Source organism: Aulonocara stuartgranti (genome assembly GCF_965226115.1).
Source record: "Aulonocara stuartgranti genome assembly, chromosome: 1".
Taxonomy (NCBI): Eukaryota; Metazoa; Chordata; class Actinopteri; order Cichliformes; family Cichlidae; genus Aulonocara; species Aulonocara stuartgranti.
Genome location: NC_138939.1, coordinates 22,484,502 through 22,502,646, shown reverse-complemented (window position 1 = coordinate 22,502,646; position 18,145 = coordinate 22,484,502). Strand labels below are relative to the sequence as shown.

The 18,145-nt window shown below is 41.3% G+C and overlaps 3 protein-coding genes across 3 annotated transcripts in view; 1 reads left to right on the top strand and 2 right to left on the bottom strand.

Moving 5' to 3' along the window:
* Window positions 1-18,145, top strand: part of LOC309703837 (uncharacterized protein) — a 435,129-nt gene that overhangs the window by 198,769 nt on the left and 218,215 nt on the right. The window lies entirely within an intron of this gene.
* eif3jb (eukaryotic translation initiation factor 3, subunit Jb) lies at window positions 6-4,911 on the bottom strand. Its single transcript, XM_082540877.1, has 8 exons — window positions 4,751-4,911; window positions 4,515-4,603; window positions 2,269-2,326; window positions 2,078-2,175; window positions 1,893-1,989; window positions 1,217-1,387; window positions 1,036-1,109; window positions 6-850 (listed from the first exon to the last, which is right to left on the bottom strand). Exons 1-8 carry the CDS (start codon window positions 4,761-4,763, stop codon window positions 722-724), a joined length of 729 nt encoding a protein of 242 aa, XP_082397003.1. The 5' UTR covers window positions 4,764-4,911; the 3' UTR covers window positions 6-721.
* Window positions 6,171-18,145, bottom strand: part of strc1 (stereocilin 1) — a gene marked incomplete at its 5' end in the record, with an annotated part of 35,690 nt that continues 23,715 nt past the window's right edge. Inside the window, one exon of the mRNA XM_082537577.1 lies at window positions 6,171-6,914. Coding sequence (XP_082393703.1) covers window positions 6,820-6,914 — 95 coding nt within the window. The 3' untranslated portion in view covers window positions 6,171-6,819. The remainder of the gene's footprint in view (window positions 6,915-18,145) is intronic.

Genomic DNA, 18,145 nt, shown 5'->3' with positions numbered 1-18,145 from the left:
GGCTGTGAGGTTTTAAAGTCACATTTATTATACTTCTCTATCCCTTTTATCTTACAGTGAATGTTGTGTGCTCTCTGCAAGCTTACAACTACTACGTTCATATTGCGTCAGTCAACCTTTCCAGAAATAAAGATGAATAATGGACTGAATAATTGTCTGCATTTGGCAACTGAAGTTATAGATACTATATACACTTGCCTGTAAGAAAATCATCCACAGGTAAGTGAGACCTATAATATATACATGACATTCTGTTTAAAGGATTTGCATAGAACCATGTGTTTCTATGTCACTAGACTTATAACTGCAATACTGTATCTGACATTTTGACAGGAGCAACATTTAATTTAAAAAGAAACAAAAAAAAACAAAAAACAAAAAACAAGCCCTGCAAAACTCAGATAACAGCAGTTATGGTAGTATTCTCCGTTGTAGCTGGGTCGAGCAACAGATTCCGCGTGATTTGTTTGTGAGTTGAGGCTGAATGAGAGAGAAAAGGCAATTCCATTTGCATGGAAGGAGAAAAGAAGAAGAAGAAGAAAAAAACCGTGAGTGGCGAGACTGGATGCTCCCTGGTATAGTCCCTCTGGTCACTGAAGCAAAATGAAGGGGGCAAGACACAGTTCAGATTTTCCAGGATGGCACTGGACAGCATGAGAAGGTACAGCTGCATTTCTGACAGTCGGGAGAAGGGGAAAGGGCAGTAGTGATGAAGCCAGTGTCACATGAAGTCCTCATAGTCTTGGGCGTAGCCTCCATCAAACGCTGCATAGTCAAGGTCATCTTTGAGCTGTGCTTTCAAACCACCTCCAGCTAAGACCCCCTTCTTCTTCTTTTTTCCTTTGTTTTGCTGTAGAAGGCAAATAAAAGCGACTTAAACTAAATACATATATATTTGAAAACGACTATATAACTACAAACTTTTGCCAGAGTTTACTTTTTATGATTGGACATCGAGTAAGTATTGGGTGAGTAGCACCCCCTGCTGAATAGAAACTTAATTAACTTAATAAATGCAAGCATGCAGTCACTTACTTTTTCTTGTTTCTGTTTTTCACTAAGTAGGACTGACAGGGAATTACTGATTTTCTTCAAGTCATCTACTTCCACTGTAAGAGGAAGAAAAATAAGTAGTTATTGGACAAGCCCAGTGCATTTTTAATTTAAGACAAGTGTAATAAAAAATGTTCAGTAAAAGCAGGAAAAAAAGACTTACATGAAATACAAAGTTCCCGAAACAATGACTCCAAGAAACTTGAATAATGCACAGATTTTTCAAACTGGGTTATCTTTTCTTTTAGCATTTTTTCAAACTCTGTGAAGTCTTCTTTGGAAGATGGACACATGGCATCAATTCCAGTGACACTGTTTGAAGTGCTGCCAACACCTGAAAAATATTTAAAGGTCACCATTACATACATTAATCACAACAAGATGAACAATATCAGGTCTCAAAAATCCCATATCTGTAGTATATACTTTTGTTAGACATGCGGCAGTTTAAAAAACACAGAGTCTACAGCATCAGGACCACAAAACACAAATATTTTCCTCAAATCACAGCTTTCCCAAAGCATGTGTAAAGATCTTACTTAAAGCTTCAGCTTTTAGAGTCCACTCTAAACATTTTACAGATAATAGAATGGTGCATTGTTCCTTTGGAGGTGAGGTATAGTATGTGGCATCTACAGCAGGATTACTGGGACATCTGTGTAAAATGTAAAACCCAAACAAGTATTTAAGCCTTTTAAGTCTTAGTTAAATGTTAACTACAAGCAACAGCGACTAATGTATTGCAAACTAAATGTATTGCATCAGTTATACAACCTGATTTTGTGGAAGACCTCATATTCTTGATAAAAAAAAAGTTTCTACACCTGATCCGGTCTTACCAAAAGCATCTTTTGCTAGCTCCAAGTCTGCATCTTCCTGTAATTTCTTCACTCTTAATTTTTCTGCCAGCTGTTCTTCAAGAGTGAGCTCGTCTTCCTGTAAATAAAAATGTAAGAGTTAAGATATTATTAGAGATAAACGAGCATAGAGTCAGAAGGTTTACAGATGAGAAAGTGGGACTTACTTCTTGCTGTTCCACTGCCTCCTGTTGTTTCTTCTTCATCCGGTTTTCTTTCTCTTTTATCTTTTCACTAAGCTTTTTCTTTTCAGAAACCTTGGGTTCTGCAAATTAAAATAATGACATAAGAAACATAAAATCATTCAGTAATCAAGTATAATCCATTAGTGAAAGGCAAGCGGTACTGGAGTACAAACCTGGTTTCTTCACATCTGTTTTTTTCTCTTCATCTTCTTCATCATCGTCCCAGTTGTCCTGTGAACACAGAACGTAATGTGTGTAATTGTTGCCTTTTTATTAATATCTATGCTAGAAGTTGTAAATATATAGCCAAAGATGTACAATATAACCAAAAATAAACAAAACAAAAAAACAAACAATAACAATTTTTTTCTGAGCAACATCTTAACACCTACAGAGTTAGACAACTTTACGAATGTAAGTTAGTTCAAAGGCTGCAATCAGTCAGAATTTTTATTTTAAAATAACAAAAAATCTAAACTTTTTAAAACTAAAATGATCAGTTATCGACATGCAACAGCTGCCACTTCATTTTCTGAAGATGAATAACTTTTGTTCTACCTCTTGTTCAAATTATTCTAGTCCTGATTACACTGGTGCAGATGTATATAAGCTGGATCGATCAATGTTACTGATCCAACAAGGGTAATAACTGTGTTACAGTACCAGGATAAAGAATAAAAATAGTACAGTCTACAGTCAACTTAAAGTACCACATGCACACAGTGAGTGCTTAATACTGTGTGATAATGCAGAACTTGTATATATTAAACAGTGGTTAAGAATCAAAAAAAATATAACAACATTAAAGCTTAAGATTCTGTAATTCATGACAATGAGTTACGAGTTATGACATCAGTGTTAATTTATTAATTTTATCCTTTTTGGCTGCTACCTCAAAGCACACTGTGCGCTGTCGATCTTACGTGCTGCACAATAATGTATAATATTTAGTATTTACTGTTATATTCACATAGATCATTGTGATGATGTCGTTTATTATATTGCTCTCTTTTTCTTTACTTGTTTTCTCTTTTTTCTTTCTCAACAGGTGATCCAGGTGATTGATATATGCATTTGTCTGTTTGTTTTGTTGGTTTTTGCCCCTTATCACCATCCCTCTTCCCCGCCCGTTCACCTATAAATTATTAATTTATAGGTGATGACTCTTCAGACATCACTTGGGTTGTGATCCTGTAGATTGCTGTCTTATATTAAGATCCACCTTAAGTGTCACTACAAATAAATGTAATCCTATCCAAGAAGACACTAATTTCTAACTGAAATATCCAATACTTTAAACTGTGAATTACTACACAAACATTTGACAACCGGCCTGTTGCATTTCCAGCAGGTTATGAACAACAACAACAGCAGCAGCAGGATGAAAGTCGCCTGAGAATAAATGTAATTATCTTGAGTAAAAATTAACTTTGTGCTATTGTCTTATTTCCACAAAAATCTTAACCCTTCTTCCTAAACAATGACCATTTTGTACTACAGTGGACATAAAACCACCAGGCTCTTCAGTCTGGACGCCATATGCGACAGAAAACGGGAGAACTGAAGAGGCCTCTGCCAGCACTTTCCACAGGATCAATTATCTGAGGCTTCTGGACAGAGAGACCGTGCCAGCTTTCACGTAGCAGCCACCTGTATTACGGTATCAGCTGAACAGCGGCTTCCTACTGCCTGCTGTAAAGTCGGAAAGTTCCAGGCCTAGTTCTTGGCTGAGTTGAGTCATCAACCCAATGGATGATTTCATCTGAATGGGGCTAAAGTTGGTTAGCACGCTAACGCCGCCTCATACTCAACGTGACTCAAGCTGTGGGTTTGCCAGAGTAGACATAATTATGCTAATCTCCAATAATCGTTTAATGTAACTAAATCTGTGTAATAATGGGATGGACCTGTATATTAGGAACACATGACCAAATCACTCAATACTGAGGTTACCCAACATTAAAGCTTATTTACAGACGCAACAATACACGAGAGCTAGCAGACTAGCTAGCTCAAGTGGCCCGTCCGGTGAGAGATTTGCTTCAAGCACCGCTATCAAAATTCATGACACCAAGAGAAGTAGAAAACACTACTAACGTCCAAAATTTGATTAAACCCATAAGTATGAACTGGCACGCCATTATTCAGTTTGTTAACAATACGTTTGAATGACTGAAACTCGAATACCAGCATACCGTTAGCTGAGCTAGAGTTTCCAGAGGCTGCCTGTTGGAGCCACATGAGTTAGCATAAAGCTAACAGGGGTTCGGAGGTTCGGACTGACAGGCGACGAGAAACCACGACGAAGCGTGGCATTACATCCTATCGCTTTCTCGGTCAGCTAACAGCTCGCAAACAACCGGTGGCCGATTTTAAAAAGCGGCTCAGACTGTACCGAGTGTTCGTCACGATATTGTACCTTAACATCTTCATCTTCGTCCTCGCCTTCCCATTTGTCCAGCGCTGCCGCCTTTTTAATCGGTTCCTCCGGCTCGAAGTTGTCAGCGTCTGTAAAAACAACAACATGAGAGTCGTTAGGTCAGTCCACATCTGACACCCGGAGTTAACAATGAGAGGTGTATTAGGCCCTTAAAACACCGAGTGCGACAAGTAAATGTTGTACAGATAGCCATCCTTCCCAACTTAGTTTCTCACCCCAGTCCGCCATGTTGGCTGTGTTGCTTGTGTTTGACAGGCTCGCTGTACAGTCAGTGCAGCAGCCCGTTGGCCACGTTCAGAAACAGCTCCCACCTTCTGGGCGGCACTCCGGCCTTATCTAATGTCCACGGAGCACTTTCAGCACAACGACCCCGATATAACTAATCTCATCACGCCTTTATTTATTTCAATTGTAAACATGAGACGCTACAAGCTAGCTGAAGCCAAGTTCCACACATTTTTAAGTCGAGCATTGTAAAATAAATGTGTTAAAAGTACATTTTACATAATTCTTACATAAAGAGTCAAAACCTATTCTTAATCTCTTTTGGATACATTTGGATACACTACATATTATTTTAATCGAAGAAAAATAATTAATAATAAGCCTTAATTTTAACTGAATCTCATAAGGGAGTATAATAAAGTATATACATTAAAAATAGTTTTTAATCATTCTTGTGGAGAAAGCGCAGTGCCTCAGATGTATGATATTGATGGGAATTGAAATGGAAATGGTGATCAATAATTCCTCAGCGATATATTAAAATAAATAATATTTTTGAAGGAGCAAGGTTGAGCTGGAAAGGATGTGCAGCAGGTTAGGGTGATTGAGATAGAGATGGAAATGTAGTAATGAATAAAGTTTGCTGAGAAAGTGGAAAGGCTACTTTGAGGAGCTCATGAATGACGAAAATGAGAGAAAGTTGAGGATAGATGGAGGACAGTGAATGAGGAAGTGCAGAGGATTAGTAAAGAGGAAGCAAGGAAAACTATAAATAGGATGAAGAGTGAAAAGGCAGTTGGTCCAGATGACATAACTGTGGAGGAGACATCCAGGAGAGGGGGCAGTGGACCAGATTAGAGTGTGAGAGGATGCCTAGGGGATGGAGAAGAATTGTACTAGCACCCATTTTTAAAAATAAGAGTGATGTACGACCCCTAAATGAAGCAACTGAAAGAAGAAAAGGAATTCTTTATACGACCCTTGCAAATGTGATTAATATCCAATTACCTATTGCAAAAAATCTAGTTTCATACACTCTTTCTGTTTCATCATCAGTGATCATGATTTTGACTTCATTCCTTATTTGTCTGTTACTAAATATGATAAGCTTTGTTTTGATCTGATTTATTGCTAATTTCAACTGTATTCAGAAGCTATTCCAAACTTTTTCTACGGTATAAACAGTTTAGAGCCCTCCTTGTTGAACCTCACAATGAAACCGGAGTTATTATTTATTTGCACACAGTGGTATCTATCAATGTGGTAGCTATTTAACCAATGTGCCATCCCGTTGATACCGTTATCTCCGCTTTTATCTTTAGTAATCTGTCATCTCTAGTGTCAAATGCTTTTTGAATGGTGAACAGAACTGTGGGTAAGACTCAGCTCTGTTAACAAGCAATAAAGCAATAAAAAGAGTCAATCAGAGGTAGATTGGTTCAGTTTATTGATCATTTAGATTCATTTTAATCACACCACCAATTGTGCACAACAGTACAAAACTCACAGCAACAACAGATCAAAGTTGATCAATACTAATACAATCAGGCCCTACTAAGTATTGTTTTGTAATCAAGATAACTCAAAATAGACAGATATATAGAAAGTGTTATCACTATTACTCACATAAACCTATAGTTCCCCAAAAATAAATAACTTTGTACAACAGATTTCTCTCATAATAACTGCACAACAATTATATTCTAACCTTTATCATTTTTAAGTATTATTTCTAGGTATGGCATCCCTGAGAAGGATATATATGGGACAGTGTTTAGATAGGTTTGTACAAAAATAAATAAATAGTCTAGGATCTGTGGGTATTAGATAGACTTGCTGATTAAAACAAACAGCTCCTACTCTCTCAAACTGTTAACTTTGTTCTTTCAGTGCTAAATGTTGATGGTAAAGTAATAGTTATGCAAGATCAATTACAGTGTTGGTAAAAAGAGTACGGAAAGCTTTAAATGCTGTTTATTTCAAAGAAATACAGCATTGCGCAGAAAGACAATCATCATGTGGATGAGGGGGTCTCCTGATTCGGCTGGGGTGAACGAGGTCATGTGTCAGGGCAGAGCAGGACGGTCAGCAGCATCAGCAGTCCCAATAAGAGACACAGGGGGCTGTGGCTCAACGCCAACCCCAGTGACCTCCCTACAGGAATTCAGCAAAAGCATTACAAATGTAGAGCTATGCAAAAATATAGTTCAGGCAGATTATCTGACTTAGAATATCATTAACAAAAAAAATAATCACAGTGAAAAATGACAATCACATCACTGTAGGCACTCTCTTCACACCTAGAGTATCCATGCATAGCATATCCAGCAAGGCATAATGTTCATAATCTCAGTTAGAAAAGAAAGCACACTGGAAACATCTAGAAGTACAATGAGAACAAAGTGCTGAAACCAGCAAGCAAACAACAGCAGCTATTGTCAGCCTTGATTTTGGGAGTCAAATTACAGTAATAATTTATACACTCACAGGTCACTTTATTAGGTATAGCTTGCTAGTACTGGTTTGGTCCCCTTTTGCCTTCAGAACTGCCTTAATTCTTAATTCCTCACAGATTTTGGTCTATACTGACGTGATAGCATCACACAGTTGATGCAGATTTGTTAGCTGCACATCCATAACGCGACTCTCCAGTTTTACCACATCTCACTGGTGTTCTACTGGATTGAGAGCTGGTGAACTCCTCCAACTGGAAACTGCCATCAGAAGATTGTACACTGTGGTCATAATGGGATGGATGTAATGAGCAACAGTACTCAGTCAGACTGTGGTGTTTAAATGATGCTCACATGGTACTAAGCGGCTCAAAGTGTGTGGAAAAAATGGGCAACAGGAGCAGAAAACAACTCTTGTCAGCTAGGAACAGAAAACCGAGGCTAAATTTCACACTGGGTCATCCAAAATTGGACAAACAGATTGGAGGGTCACAATTTGGCTTAAAAAGCATGGAAACACAAAAACGATTGTTGGTTCACTGTGTTCAAAGTTCAGGCTGCTGGTGGTGTGATAGATATATTTCCGTAGCACACTTTGGGCAGGTTAGTACCAGCTAAGCATTGTTTTAACAACACACGCCTACCTGAGTATTGTTGTTGATGTGTCATGTTCATCCCATTATGACCACAGTGTAATGCACCATGTCACAAAGCTGAAATCATCTCAAACTGGTTTCTTGAGCATGACAATGAGCTCACTGCACTAAGAAACCCTCCACAGACACTAGATCTCAATCCAATTGAGCACCATAGCTGGACTGGCCATCGGGCATACCGGGCATTTGCCCGGTGGGCCGCTGGCGATTTTTTGGATTTTTTTAGGAAGGGTATATATAATGAAAGGTGTTGGATTGGCCAATTGGTCATGATCGACTCTGGGCTGGACCAATTACAGCCGAGGAGGCCGGATGCACCCTCTCCCTTGTTTAGCAATCACGTGATTTTCGCGCATTGCATGCCGGGAACTCGTGGCAAAACAATCCAAGCATTTGCAGCACCGCAAAACGTTCATTCTCCGGTTCCAATGCCTTCTTGTTTTTTCTTTGACGTACAAAAAGGAATGTACAAAAACAAAAGGAGAACAATGCCGGTCCGTACAAAGACAGACTCGACGAAAGGACAAAGAAAAGATACGAGGAAAAAATCAAAGGAGTGAAAGGGTTAGACCCTTACGAGCACACAGAGTGGACAAAAGACGTTAGCGTGCTGCCCAACTTTCACCACGCTCATATTTATAATCATACGGTTCTTGGAGTGAGTGCATACACTCATGAAGTTTAGTAACTTCAGGTCACTGCAACAAGCCCAGGTACAGTTTACCGACGGATGGGTACAGGACCTTGAAATGCACCGTGTAGAACGAAAGACCATCGTACGAACAAAGGTAAGTTTACCAGTCTCACAAATCGTCTCATAGATACACATTCGTTAACCGTTTATTACCATAACCTTTGAGCTCAACGGTAATTAATTAGTAGTGGAAATAATTTCTGGTAGCATTACAGAAATGTAGCAGTGACAATAATATTGTATGCTGTAATCGCACTGGACAATTAGTGATACAAAACAACTGTTTTATCCTGTGAATAAAAGTATATATTTTTGTCAATGTACCATGGTAATAACAGAAGCGAAACGCAATATTGTGTCAGGACAATTCACTATTTATGCACAATAAACACAATAAACAAAGGAGCATAGCGCAACAATTTCTGTTCAGCGCCAGACTTGCTTGTAACCTATATCACCAATTATGTTAAGAAAAATGACGTATTAACTACTACAAAACTCTGACCTTTGTGGGAATGCTTGGAGCAGACTAACATGTGAGCTGGAGTGTTGTGAGACGTTATATTTGGTATATCCAGACCATCCACCGCGGTAAAGTGAGCCGTCATTTGTGAGCCGCGGTCAAGCCAGCCGCCTCCTATCCGCCGCATAAATTTCCTTGCGCTTTTACACCAGTCTTTACGGTAGCGCCTTTTCGCTTTATGTGCCGATTGAAAGACTATACCCGCGCGCGCACAAATTACAATGTAGCAGCCCGATACAGTCAATACAATTATGGAAATGTCAGAAATTCATTAAAAATCATCCTGAGTAGTTGAGGTCCAACTTTCAACACATCCCCCCTCTGGGACACCTACTGTACCTGTGTGCCAGGTTTCACCCAGATTTACTGTAGAATTCCTCAGAAATTAAAGGGTACTTGTATTCAATGCAATACAGCCAATGCACTACAATTGTGTCAATTTTCAAAAATTCATTAAAAATCATCCTGAGTAGTTGATGTCCAACTTTCAACACATCCCCCCTCTGGGACACCTACTGTACCTGTGTGCCAAGTTTCATCCAGATTTACTGTAGAATTCCTCAGAAATTAATAGAAACATTTATTCAATCTAATACAGCCAATGCACTACAATTGTGTCAATTTTCAAAAATTCATTAAAAATCACCCTGAGTAGTTGATGTCCAACGTTCAACAGATTCCTTCTCTGGGACACCTACTGTACCTGTGTGCCAGGTTTCAGCCAGATTTACTGTAGAATTCCTCAGAAATTAAAGGGTACTTGTATTCAATGCAATACAGCCAATACACTATAATTATGTCAATTTTCAAAAATTCATTAAAAATCATCCTGAGTAGTTGATGTCCAACTTTCAACACATCCCCCCTCTGGGACACCTACTGTACCTGTGTGCCAAGTTTCATCCAGATTTACTGTAGAATTCCTCAGAAATTAATGGAAACATTTATTCAATCTAATACAGTCAGTACAATAGAATTATGTCATTTTTCAAAAATTCATTAAAAATCATCCTGAGTAGTTGATGTCCAACTTTCAACACATCCCTCCTCTAGGACACCTACTGTACCTGTGTGCCAGGTTTCATCCAGATTTACTGTAGATTTCCTCAGAAATTAATGGAAACATTTATTCAATCTAATACAGCCAATGCACTACAATTGTGTCAATTTTCAAAAATTCATTAAAAATCATCCTGAGTAGTTGATGTCCAGCTTTCAACACATCCCCCCTCTGGGACACCTACTGTACCTGTGTGCCAAGTTTCATCCAGATTTACTGTAGATTTCCTCAGAAATTAATGGAAACATTTATTCAATCTAATACAGCCAATACACTATAATTATGTCAATTTTCAAAAATTCATTAAAAATCATCCTGAGTAGTTGATGTCCAGCTTTCAACACATCCCCCCTCTGGGACACCTACTGTACCTGTGTGCCAAGTTTCATCCAGATTTACTGTAGAATTCCTCAGAAATTAATGGAGACATTTATTCAATCTAATACAGCCAATGCACTACAATTGTGTCAATTTTCAAAAATTCCTTAAAAATCATCCTGAGTAGTTGATGTCCAACTTTCAACACATCCCCCCTCTGGGACACCTACTGTACCTGTGTGCCAAGTTTCAGCCAGATTTACTGTAGATTTCCTCAGAAATTAATGGAAACATTTATTCAATCTAATACAGCCAATACACTACAATTGTGTCAATTTTCAAAAATTCATTAAAAATCATCCTGAGTAGTTGATGTCCAACTTTCAACACATCCCTCCTCTAGGACACCTACTGTACCTGTGTGCCAAGTTTCATCCAGATTTACTGTAGAATTCCTCAGAAATTAATGGAGACATTTATTCAATCTAATACAGTCAGTACAATAGAATTATGTCATTTTTCAAAAATTCATTAAAAATCATCCTGAGTAGTTGATGTCCAACTTTCAACAGATTCCTTCTCTGGGACACCTACTGTACCTGTGTGCCAAGTTTCAGCCAGATTCACTGTAAAATTACTCAGAAATTAATGGACATTTATATGCAATTCAATACAGCCAATACACTACAATTATGGAAATTTCAGAAATTCATTAAAAATCATCCTGAGTAGTTGAGGTCCAACTTTCAACACATCCCTCCTCCGGGAAACCTGCTGTACGTCTGGGCCAAGTTTCAGCCAGATTTACTGTAATATTCTTCAGAAATTGCAGGGAACTTATGTTCAGTGCAAGAAAGGCTGAAAGACGACCACCACCGAACAAGACACACAAGCTGAAACGTCAAGACTGGGCCAAGAAATATCTCAAGACTGATTTTCTAAGGTTTTATGGACTGATGAAATGAGAGTGAGTCTTGATGGGCCAGATGGATGGGCCCGTGGCTGGATTGGTAAAGGGCAGATAGCTCCAGTCTGACTCAGACGCCAGCAAGGTGGAGGTGGAGTACTGGTTTGGGCTGGTATCATTAAAGATGAGCTTGTGGGGCCTTTTCGGGTTGAGGATGGAGTCAAGCTCAACTCCCAGTCCTACTGCCAGTTTCTGGAAGACACCTTCTTCAAGCAGTGGTACAGGAAGAAGTCTGCATCCTTCAAGAAAAACATGATTTTCATGCAGGACAATGCTCCATCACACGCGTCCAAGTACTCCACAGCGTGGCTGGCAAGAAAGGGTATAAAAGAAGAAAAACTAATGACATGGCCTCCTTGTTCACCTGATCTGAACCCCATTGAGAACCTGTGGTCCATCATCAAATGTGAGATTTACAAGGAGGGAAAACAGTACACCTCTCTAAACAGTGTCTGGGAGGCTGTGGTTGCTGCTGCACGCAATGTTGATGGTGAACAGATCAAAACACTGACAGAATCCATGGATGGCAGGCTTTTGAGTGCCCTTGCAAAGAAAGGTGGCTATATTGGTCGCTGATTTGTTGTTGTTTTGTTTTTGAATGTCGGCGAGGATTCCGCACGGCACTCCCCTCCATTCACCTCGCGAATCTCCGCTCTCTTCCAAACAAAGTCGACGAATTACTGCTCTTAAACCGGACTAACAAGGACTTTGCACGCTCTGCTGCCCTCTGCTTCACTGAAACCTGGCTCAGTGAGCGAGTCCCAGACGCTGTCTTAAATCTGCCGGGCTTCCAACTTCACCGGGCGGACCGCGAAACAGAGCTCTCAGGGAAAACAAAGGGTGGTGGAGTCTGCTTCTACATTAATGAAGGTTGGTGTACTGATGTCACAGTGTTACAGAAACACTGCAGCCCACACTTGGAAAGTTTTCTCATCAACTGTAAACCTTTTTATTCACCGCGGGAGTTTTCTTCCTTCATGCTGGTCGGAGTTTACATCCCTCCACAGGCCAACGCGAACAACGCACTGTGCGAGCTGGCTGACCAGATTACTACCCTGGAGAGGAAATTCCCGGATTCCTTTACAATTATTCTTGGGGATTTTAACAGAGCAAACCTAAACTACGAACTCCCTAAATACAGACAGCATATAGACTGCCCCACCAGGGACAACATCATACTGGATCACTGCTACACCACTCTAAAAGATGCCTATCGCTCTGTGCCCCGGGCAGCTTTGGGACATTCTGATCACTGCATGGTCCATCTTATTCCAGTTTATAGGCAAAAACTCAAACGTGCCAAGCCTGTAGTCAAAACTGTGAAGAAGTGGACTAACGCAGCAAAGCAGGAACTGCAGGACTGTTTTGACTCCACTGATTGGACTGTTTTTGAAGCTGCATCTGAGAACCTAGATGAGCTCACGGACACTGTGACATCATACATCAGTTTCTGTGAAGACGTGTGTGTGCCAACAAAGACCTTTTGCACATACAACAACAATAAACCATGGTTCACTCCTAAACTCCAACATCTTCGCAAGGCCAAGGAGGACGCCTACAGAAGTGGTGACAGGGTCCTGTACAAGCAAGCCAGGAACACACTGACCAAGGAGATCAAAGCAGCTAAAAGGATCTACTCCCAGAAGCTGGAAGAACGGCTCTCAGCCAACGACCCTGCATCAGTGTGGAGGGGCCTGCAGGAAATCACCAGCTACAGACGCCCCCCACCCACTATTGAAGCAAACAAAGACCTGGCCAACGAGTTAAACACTTTCTATTGCAGGTTTGAGACGGACAGACTCCCACGCCCCACCCTCCCCTCCCCAGGGACATTGCTTCAGACATTGACCCCCAACACACCTTCCACCTCTCCCCCCTTCACCCTGCCCCTCCCCAATCAAGACTCAACGACCACCCCCACCCTCCCCAATCCAGACTCAACGACCACCACCACCCTCTCCATCCCAGACTCAACGACCTCCACCACACCTCTCACCCCCCTTTCCTCCTCCCTGAAACTAAGAATACACACTCAGGATGTGAGCCGACTATTCCAGAAACAGAAGCCCAGGAAAGCCCCCGGACCAGATGGCGTCTCACCCTCCTGCCTCAAAACCTGTGCTGAACAGCTGGCTCCCATCTTTACTCGCATCTTCAACAGATCCCTGGAGCTGTGTGAAGTTCCCTCCTGCTTCAAACGCTCCACCATCATCCCTGTTCCCAAGAAACCCACCATCACAGGACTGGATGACTACAGACCTGTCGCCTTGACGTCTGTGGTCATGAAATCCTTCGAACGACTGGTGTTAGCCCATCTGAAAGACATTACAGGCCACCAGCTGGACCCTCTGCAGTTTGCCTACCGGGCAAACAGGTCAGTGGATGATGCAGTGAACATGGGGCTGCATTACATCCTGCAACACCTTGACTGCCCGGGAACTTATGCCAGGGTCCTGTTTGTGGACTTTAGTTCGGCTTTTAACACCATTGTGCCTGAACTTCTTTCCTCCAAACTCTCCCAGCTCAGCGTGTCACCAGCTACCTGTCAGTGGATCACCAGCTTCCTGACAGACAGAAAGCAACAAGTGAGGCTGGGGGAGATCACCTCTGAAACCCGGTCCCTCAGTATTGGTGCCCCTCAAGGATGTGTCCTCTCACCACTACTGTTCTCCCTCTACACTAACGACTGCACCTCCAATAACTCTGCTGTCAAACTCCTAAAGTTTGCAGATGACACCACTGTCATTGGCCTCATTCAAGATGGTGATGAGTCTGCATACCGGCAGGAAGTTGAGCGGCTGGTACTCTGGTGCAGTCAGCACAATCTGGAGCTGAACACTCTTAAGACTGTAGAGATGACAGTGGACTTCAGGAGACATCCCTCAACTCTGCTCCCCCTCACCATATCAGACAGCCCTGTGTCGACTGTGAAGATCTTCAAGTTCCTGGGTACAACCATCTCCCAGGACCTGAAGTGGGAGACCAACATCAACTCCATCCTCAAAAAGACCCAGCAGAGGATGTACTTCCTGAGACAACTGGGGAAGTACAGTCTTCCACAGGAGCTGCTGATCCAGTTCTACACTGCGGTCATTGAGTCTGTCCTGTGCTCCTCCATCACAGTCTGGTATGGAGCAGCCACTAAACAGGACAGGAGCAGACTGCAGCGGACTGTACGGGCAGCAGAAAGGATCATCAGTGCCCCCCTGCCCTCCATCCAGGATCTGTACCTCTCAAGAACCAGGAAACGGGCAGGGAAAATCATCGCAGACCCCTCACACCCTGCACACAGACTTTTTGATCTGCTGCCCTCTGGCAGACGGTACAGAAGCCTGCAGACCAGGACCACCCGACACAGGAACAGTTTCTTTCCCCTCGCCATCTCCCTTCTTAACAGTTGACCTGTCACACTGCTCCCACTGCCAGACTGCAACTGCACCTTATGTACATTTTGTAGAATTCATTCCACCTCATTCATTTCTGTATTTTATGTATATAAGTTTAGATTCGTTATTTATAGTTGGTTTACATAGCTTTGTGTATGTATGTGTAATGTGTATATATAGACACTTATGTGTGTGTGTGTGTGTGTGTGTGTGTGTGTGAGATTTACATTGCTGTGCTTGAGAGCCACCATCTACCAGAACCAAATTCCCTGTATGTGTCTGCACATATACTTGGCCAATAAACACGATTCTGATTCTGATTCTGATTCTGAGATGTATATTTGTGAATGTGGAGATGTTATATTGGTTTCACTGGTAAAAATAAATAATTGAAATGGGTATATATTTGTTTTTTGTTAAGTTGCCTAATAATTATGCACAGTAATAGTCACCTGCACACACAGATATCCCTCTAAAATAACTAAAACTAAAAACAAACTAAAAACTACTTCCAAAAACATTCAGCTTTGATATTAATGAGTTTTTTGGGTTCATTGAGAACATGGTTGTTGTTCAATAATAAAATGATTCCTCAAAAATACAACTTGCCTAATAATTCTGCACTCCCTGTAGGTCTGTTGACAGAGCTCTGTACAGGTCTGCTCGAGCTGACCTGAAAAGGGGTCCCACCTGTCCAGCAACAACACATGGCATGGAATAATAGACATCATAAACCACAGAGGCAGAACTGTGAAAACAAAACCTGAGTGTGCAGCTAGCAGAGGACATAAACAGCTTCTTTGCCCGCTTTGAAACACCACAACAGCAGCATTCATCTGCCTCAGCCCTGCTCCCATCCTCATCCTCACCTGGTTCCTGCACCGCTCCATTCACTGTAACGGAGCACGATGTCAGATGAGTGTTTCTAGCAGTGAACCCCAGGAAGGCGTCCAGACGGAATACGTGGTAAATTGCTAAGACCATGTGCCCACCAGCTCACCCTCATCTCCACCAGAATCTTCAACCTCTCACTGGATGAAGCAGCCATCCCATCCTGTCTAAAATCAGCCACAATCATCCCAGTACCAAAGAAGTCTCCCATCACCAGCCTGAACTATTATTGCCCTGTGGCCCTCACACCGGTAATCATGAAATGCTTTGAGAGACTAGTCCTTCAGCACACCAAGGATTACCCTCCCCCCAGAATTCGACACCCACCAGTTTGCATACCGTGCAAACAGATTCACAGAAGATGCCATCACCCTCCACTCGGTGCTGAGTCACCTAGAACAGCGGCAGAGCTACGCCAGAATGCTCTTTGTGGACTACAGCTCACCCTTCCACCACTCGCCCATTGAGAGCCTACTAACTTACTGCATCACAGTATGGTACAGCAGCTGCACTAAGGCGGATAGAGCCACCCTCCCAGCATGTTTGCAATGAGTAGGAGATGCTCTGTATCTCACTGTACAACTGTATAGTGACAAAGGTATTGGGTTCTTTTCTAAAAATTGCTATAAACAGAGGAACCCAAACTGATGAAAAGTGGCGAATATTTTTTTTCAAATGACTATTTTTAGTGGATTTTTGATATAGAAGCAGAATGACAGAATGTTAAAAGAAGTTACTTTTAGTCATTCTAAGCTGGGCATTGCGTTCTCTGGCTGTTCAAAGCCATGGAACTTTAGACTTTCCAAGCAAATAATGATGGCCATACTGATGTTCTTTTCAGTACATTTTACTTTATGTTCATTTTCATTTTTATGATGTTTCTATTTTTACATAATTCCTCCCACATAGCAAAATTGGTATGGCCTGGATCTGTCCCACACAATGTGCTTACACATGGCCTGCGTACCGCAAAGAATGACGGCCCTATGGTGGCCCAGATCTGGTTTACCAGAGGTGGCCCACACATGAGCCAGCACAAGGCCAGTTGCAGACACACTGCTGGCCCTGTGCTGGCCCAGAACAGTTTCAGCTCTGGCCCCAGATGTCAGCCTAATGTGTACCTTAGCCATGTAAGCCATGTAATAACAACATGTGCTGGAACATAATAGTGCAAAAGTAACATGACGAAACTCTGTTCAGACAGTGAATGGACTGATTCTTATACAGCACTTTTTTACTCACCCATATTACTCAAAGTGCTCTATACAACATGTCACATTCACCCAATCAGGCCAAATGGGGCATGTCATCACATAAACAGTGCCATCTTACCATGCCAGAAGTCAGCCAGCAGTGCCGGCTTGACACCAGATCCAGGCAAGACCCGTCTGCTATGTGGGATGACTTGTTCTTTTGGCATTTTAGTTGTGGATTATGTTTGGACTGTGTCTCTTGCCCTTTCAGTATTGTTTCCTTGTGCTTCTAAGTGTCCCTTTGTTTCTTTTTAGGTTATGTAGTATGGGTTAGAGATATTTTGTATGTTGTTTTTGTTTAATAAATCCGCCTTTTGGATTATTCCCTGATGTGCCTGAGTTCTGTTATTTAGTGTCACTTTGAAAGGACACACATCCAGCATTGACATATAATTGTTCTTTCAATTTTTGATAAAGATTACAGTGAATTGAGATGTAACTTGGCCCAGAGGTACAGTAGGACGCCCAGAGTAAGAAAGTGTTGAAAGTTGGACCTCAACTATTATGGATGATTTTTAATGAATTTTTGAAATTTCCATAATTGTAGTGTATTGGCTGTATTGAATTGCATATAAATGTCCTTTAATTTCTGAGGAATTTTACAGTGAATCTGGATGAAACTTGGCACACAGGTACAGTAGGTGTCCCAGAGGGGGGATGTGTTGAAAGTTGGACATCAACTACTCAGGATGATTTTTAATTAATTTCTGAAAATTGACACATTTGTAGTGCATTGGCTGTATTAGATTGAATAAATGTTTCCATTAATTTCTGAGGAATTCTACAGTAAATCTGGATGAAACTTGGCACACAGGTACAGTAGGTGTCCCAGAGGGGGGATGTGTTGAAAGTTGGACATCAACTACTCAGGATGATTTTTAATGAATTTTTGAAAATTGACATAATTCTATTGTATTGACTGTATTGAATTGAATAAAGTACCCTTTAATTTCTGAGGAATTCTACAGTAAATCTGGCTGAAACTTGGCACACAGGTACAGTAGGTGTCCTAGAGGAGGGATGTGTTGAAAGTTGGACATCAACTACTCAGGATGATTTTTAAGGAATTTTTGAAAATTGACACAATTGTAGTGCATTGGCTGTATTAGATTGAATAAATGTTTCCATTAATTTCTGAGGAATTCTACAGTAAATCTGGATGAAACCTGGCACACAGGTACAGT

Excerpts from the sequence above, each read along its gene's own strand:
- eif3jb (XM_082540877.1), bottom strand. Across the intron at positions 2,327-4,514 it reads ACGAAGATGAAGATGTTAAG|GACAACTGGGACGATGATGA; the intron begins GTACAATATCGT and ends CTGTGTTCACAG. Across the intron at positions 851-1,035 it reads AAAAACAGAAACAAGAAAAA|CAAAACAAAGGAAAAAAGAA; the intron begins GTAAGTGACTGC and ends TGCCTTCTACAG.